At 48.8% G+C, this 5,725-nt stretch overlaps 2 protein-coding genes across 6 annotated transcripts in view; one reads left to right on the plus strand and one right to left on the minus strand.

Moving 5' to 3' along the window:
- Positions 1-694: 694 nt before the first annotated feature.
- Positions 695-4,573, plus strand: Pip4p1 (phosphatidylinositol-4,5-bisphosphate 4-phosphatase 1). Of its 4 annotated transcripts, none has more exons than XM_015480869.2 (7): positions 695-1,082; positions 1,419-1,609; positions 1,948-2,054; positions 2,784-2,889; positions 3,035-3,087; positions 3,177-3,267; positions 3,726-4,573. In XM_015480869.2, exons 1-7 carry the CDS (start codon positions 941-943, stop codon positions 3,867-3,869), a joined length of 834 nt encoding a protein of 277 aa, XP_015336355.1. In that variant the 5' UTR covers positions 695-940; the 3' UTR covers positions 3,870-4,573. The 4 variants fall into 4 exon arrangements, with proteins under 4 accessions (XP_015336355.1, XP_048649768.1, XP_048649770.1 ...); XM_015480868.2 differs by having other exon boundaries at positions 807-1,103; XM_048793811.1 differs by lacking the exon at positions 2,784-2,889 and having other exon boundaries at positions 793-1,103; positions 3,726-3,837.
- A 75-nt stretch (positions 4,574-4,648) lies between these two features.
- Apex1 (apurinic/apyrimidinic endodeoxyribonuclease 1) overlaps positions 4,649-5,725 on the minus strand; it is a 2,400-nt gene continuing 1,323 nt past the window's right edge. For both annotated transcript variants that reach the window (XM_015480872.2, XM_015480870.2), the window contains exons 4-5: positions 5,533-5,725; positions 4,649-5,408 (exon numbers count right to left, since the gene is read on the minus strand). In XM_015480872.2, the coding sequence (XP_015336358.1) occupies positions 4,891-5,408; positions 5,533-5,725 (711 nt within the window). In that variant the 3' untranslated portion in view covers positions 4,649-4,890. The remainder of the gene's footprint in view (positions 5,409-5,532) is intronic.

Below are 5,725 nucleotides of genomic sequence, written 5' to 3' on the forward strand. Positions count from 1 at the left end.
TTTCTTTCTTTTTTTGGCCAGGTACTGCAGATTGAGCTCTCCTGTGCTAGGTGAGCACTTTATTACTGAGCTACACCCCTAGTTATTTTTATTTTGAGACAGGGTCTCGCTAAATTGTCCAGGCTGACCTTTAATTTGCGAGCCTCCTGCATTAGCTTCTGCAGTAGCTGGGATTACAGTCCTCGGCCACTGCACCCGACTTTTTCCTTGTTTTTTTAAAAGGCTTTGTTGTTATTGTTTGAGCAGTGGTTAATTTTGTCTCCAGTATCTACCCCTCTTCCACCCGCTACTCAGAAAAACCCAAGCTTCCGGCACTTTTACTGCTCCTCCTCTTAAAATGCTTAAGCCACGCCTCAAATGTTCTGGCGCTAAGTTTGGGCCAATAAAGTTGTGCCTCAAGGATCACAAGACAAGGGAAAGGAAACCACCAGCCAATGAGAGGCTAATTATAATGTGAAGAAAAGTCTTTGGTGAAGTCTTTGCACCAATGAGAAGCAGACTCGGCGCCTAACCAAGGGTGGGTCGTTTCCTGAAACACGTGACCAGTGAACAGAAGCAACCCTGCCCCACCTCCTGGTCTGGAGGTAGCGCGATGGGCCACGCTTCCAATGGCTCGCAGAACCTCCAGTCACGTGCAATTTTTGCAAACTCAGCCGCTCCCGGCAGGTCATGTGATAGTGACGTTCGCACGACTCTCCCCAGTGGAAAAGGAGAGCTGCTTTCACTGACCGGGAATTGGTTTACCTCCACGAATGATAGCATGGCGGGGGCGGGGATAGCCTATCACGTGCTGCGGGACAGACCGGGCGGGACAGGCCACTGGCTGCGGGGTGAGCTGGGCGCGCGGCGCGCAGGCGCCCTGGGGACCCGGTAGCAGCGGCGGCGGCGGCGACGAAGGGAGCTGGATCACTGATCCAGGCAGGAGGCGGCGGTGGCGGCCATGGCGGCAGATGGAGAGCGTTCCCCACTGCTGTCCGAGCCCATTGACGGCGGCGCCGGGGGCAACGGTTTAGTGGGGCCGGGCGGAAGTGGTGCTGGGCCCGGGGGAGGCCTGACCCCCTCCGCACCTCCGTATGGAGCCGGTAAACATGCCCCGCCCCAGGGTAAGCCGGGGCGGGTCTGAGGTGCTCCCGAGGGTACTCGGAGGGGCGGGGCCAAGGGCAGAGGCGGGACCCAAGCGCCAGGTGCGGGACTGTTGCACCTGTAACGGGGCGAGGCTTCCTTTCCTCTGCAATCTCGACAGAGTCTGGGAACGGAATTGGGTTTTGAGGAAGACGATGGAAGCGGCGATTATGAGGAGTCCTCCGAGTTTGTTCACAAGAGTTGAAGATCAGAAAAAGTTCCCTACCCCCGTGGAGCATCAGTGGGGGATGTCTGCAAGCAAACCCAGCACCTCTTTTTATCTGGTTCCTCTTCAGCATTTCCCCCGTTTCCTGAGGGGCATCCAGCCGTGTTGCCTGGGGAGGATCCGCCCCCCTATTCACCACTGACCAGCCCGGACAGTGGGAGTGCCCCCATGATCACCTGCCGAGTCTGCCAGTCTCTCATCAACGTGGAAGGCAAGATGCATCAGCATGTAGTCAAATGTGGTGTCTGCAATGAAGCCACTGTGAGTTATACAAATCTATAAAATGGGCCCTGCTTTCTGGATCCTTTTTCTGATCTCTGTCAGTTTTTTTGGCCAAGGGATCTTCATAAAACCTAGTTTCGGTTCCGCGAGTATCTCTTAGCAATTTCCCCAGAAGCCACTCACTGAACCTAATGTTCACTGTACTTCATCCTCATACCTATCCTGAATACTTAAATGTAGTTCATATTTGCAAATGTCATGATATGTGTGTCTCCTTCCTAGGTAGAACCTTATTAGTCTGTTCTCTTATCAAAAAGTGTTTCTGGAGAGAAATGGAAGGGATTGGGTTGCTTGCTGATGTTCCCATTATTCTCTAGCCTATCAAGAATGCACCCCCAGGGAAAAAATATGTTCGATGCCCCTGTAACTGTCTCCTTATCTGCAAAGTGACTTCCCAGCGGATTGCCTGCCCACGTCCCTACTGGTAAGAGGCACAATGAAGGAAAGGGCATAAATAGGGAACATTGGAAAGCCAAAAAAGGATGAATGTTTATAAGAACAGAGAAGTGAGAGAGCTTCATGTTTGTTTAGAAGGAGAAAAGGCTATAGAGCATTGTGCCAAAGGAATATTATAGCCAGCTTCCTCTTTTTTCAATAAAAAGATTTGAGATGAAGTGGTGTTCTTGGCAGCTGGAGTTGTAGCTCAGTGGTCGAGTGCTTGCCTAGCACATGTGTGGCATTGGGTTCGATCCTCAGCACCACATAAAATAAATAAATAGGGGGGAAAAAAGGTATTGTGTCCATCTGCAACTAAAAAAAAAAGAAATGGTGTTCTTTAGGAGAATGGAGTGTTGGGGGCTGGGTGAATTTTTTTGAGGTTAAAAGGGCATTAGAGGGGCTGGGGATGTGGCTCAAGCGGTAGCACGCTCGCCTGGCATGCGTGCGGCCCGGATTCGATCCTCAGCACCACATACAAACAAAGATGTTGTGTCCGCCGAAAAACTAAAAAAATAAATAAATATTTTTTTTAAAAAAAAGGGCATTAGAGACCTAAAGTTTAAGTAGTGCTATTCCTCAGGATTCTCTGGGGAAGGGTTGAAGGATTTGTACAGAGAAGTAGAACTTGATAGAGACTGGGAAATGCAAAGGAGGAACAGTGTGGGGATTCTTAGGATTGAAATCTTTAATCACAGTCTTTTTTTCTCCCATAAAGCAAAAGAATCATCAACTTGGGGCCTGTTCATCCAGGACCTTCAAGTCCAGATCCACAGCCAATGGGTGTCAGAGTCATCTGTGGACATTGCAAGAATACATTTCTGGTAAGGAATGATATTGGGAAGGCCTGGGGGGAAAAGCTTGAGTAATGACTATGAATCCTGAAAAGGTATGTCCTGTGGGGACACCATTTCCCAGCCTTCTTCTGCCTCAAGGTTCTTTCTATAATTAATTTTTCTTTCTCCATAGTGGACAGAGTTCACTGATCGAACCTTGGCACGTTGTCCTCACTGCAGGAAAGTGTAAGTGATTAGTGATCGAGCTTGTAATTGGGTGATGTATAGAGTTAAAACAACAAGGCTATTGTATCTATTCGTTTGCCTCCCTGCAGGTCTTCTATTGGGCGCAGATATCCGAGAAAAAGATGTATCTGCTGCTTTTTGCTTGGCTTGCTCTTGGCAGTCACTGCCACTGGCCTTGCTGTGAGTAACCTTGACCCAATCCTTTTCATTCTTCAGTCTCATCATGGGCTAAGCTTTGGGAAATTGGTACCCTAGAAAAAGATGAAAGAAACTGGGGGCAAGGGAGGTTGTTTTAAGGTATAAGTGAGCCAAAGTTGAAGGTAACTGATAAGTCTTAAGTGAAAAGTAGCTGTCTTCTGTGTAGGAGTTAGGACAATGGAGAGGGAGTTTTGAGTTACTATTAGGAAGCCTATCTTCATTGTTATACACAAGAAGTACTAACAGATGGCTGGGATGATTATGAGTATTTTCCTGCCTAGGGGATGGGAGCTGAACAACCTAGCCTTTTGCGGGTATGGGGAGGAAGGTCCCTAAAGGTAGTTACACATAAAGCTTGAATTCTTACTGTTCCCAGGGCTTTTAGGAAGTGGCAGGGCCTTAACAGCAACCTCATCTTTCTTTTTCCTCCTCTTCATCAGTTTGGTACATGGAAGCACGCACGGAGATATGGAGGTATCTATGCAGCCTGGGCTTTTGTCATCCTGTTGGCTGTGCTGTGTTTGGGCCGGGCCCTGTATTGGGCCTGTATGAAGGTCAGCCACCCTGTCCAGAACTTCTCCTGAGCCCCTCGATGATCCACAGACTGTGTCTGGCCCCTCCCTGGTGGGGACAGTGACACTACAAAGGGAGCTGGGGTAAAAGGTTCCCTGGGCTTCAAGTAAGGAAGCCAAGCAGCTGCCTTCCTTTTCCCTGGGGAGAGGTAGGAAGGACCCAGGCCCTCACTTAGGTTTGGAGGGGTGGATAAGACCACTGCTGGCCATCTGCTTTCCTCCAAGGGTTGCTGTGTATAGGGTGAAGTAGGCAAAATATTGCCCCTAATCCTGGGTCCTGAAGATGGATCTAGCCTTGTCCTTCCTATACGCTCCCTGAGAGCCATTCCTGTCCCTTATACATTCCAGGGCAGGGTGGGGGTGGGTAGCCCTGGGGGGTTCCCCTCCCTCTTGTGCACCATTAGGACTTTGCTGCTGCTATTGCACTTCACCAGGGCTGGCTCTGGCCTCAGTACCCTCAAGTCTCCTCTCCCCACATTCCGTGTCCTGTGGGGGTGGGGTCAGCCGCTGCTCTGTACAGAACCACAGGAACTGATGTGTATATAACTATTTAATGTGGGGTATGTTCCCCCAGTCCTGTTATTTCCCTAAATTCCTCCTTCCAACCTTCCTTGCCTCCCCAGTTGCAGTGTTTAACTGGGCTGGGTAGGGTTGCTGTCTTGGGGGAGGTTAGGGACTCATCCTGTGCTTGTAAATAAATAAGGTCATGACTCTAACCTTTGTTAACTCGTATGTATGAAAAGATGAGGAAGGGATTCTACAGCCCCACAAAGGGTAAACCACAAAACGCAGCAAGGACAAAACTATGACCTTTTATTTTTACAGATAAGCCTTAAAAAAAAAAAATTGGGGCATGTGTGCACACAACAAAAAACTTGGGCTGAAAAGAAACCCTTAGTAACAATAGCTTCATTTAAGGATTCATTCTTACAGAAGAGAAATAAAATGCAGATTTCTCTAGCAAGCTACTAAAGAAGGAACGTTGAGGGTGGGGGAAGCTATTTCCAAGACTCAAAATGATTCTGAGAGGGTATCACAGTGCTAGGTATAGGGTGATGGGACAGTGATCACTGCCAAGGGCCTTGGAGCGAATCTTGCTGTCACACAATGCAGGTAAAAGAGAGTGGGACAACAAAAAGTAATCAAGGCGCCAACCAACGTTCTTGGACCGAGCATTCATCATGTAAGTCCAAAAGGTATAGGCATATTCAGTGTTGGGGTACAAGTGCCGGAAACTGTCAGCCAGTGGCACAGCCTGCAGCAATTCTCCAAAGCCTTGGCGCTCCTGTGGAGTGAAACCAGCATTTTTTTTGTTTCCTTTGGGGTTACGAAGGTCAATTTCTTCATGAGCCACATTGAGGTCCCCACATAGCACAAGGGGCTTGCGGGAAGCCAAGCCCTTCAGGAACTGGCGAAAGGCTTCATCCCAGCGCTGGCGGTACTCCAGCCTTACCAGACCCCGGCCAGCATTAGGTACGTAGGCTGTTACTAGCACAAACTTGTCAAATTCAGCCACAATTACCCGGCCTTCCTGATCATGTTCCTCCTCACCTATAAAAACGAAAACAATCAGCATGAAAAGTCTATAAGAGAAGGTAATAAGACACTGGGGAAAGAAAGAAGTACTAACAATTGGTTGAAGCATCATAGGCATTAGAAATCAATAGGGTCTCACCGATGCCATAAGAGACTTTGATGGGGCACTGGCGGGAAAGTAGACCCACACCACTGTATCCTTCCTTGTCCGAAGGAGCTGCCCAGTACTGATGGGATAATCCAGGCAGCTCTTGAAGTTCAGGTGGTAGTTTGTTCTCTGAACATTTGGTCTCTTGGAGGCACAGGATATCTGGGGCTTCTTCCTTTACCCA

This window comes from Marmota marmota, unplaced genomic scaffold, assembly GCF_001458135.2.
Source record: "Marmota marmota marmota unplaced genomic scaffold, marMar, whole genome shotgun sequence".
NCBI classification, from domain to species: Eukaryota; Metazoa; Chordata; class Mammalia; order Rodentia; family Sciuridae; genus Marmota; species Marmota marmota.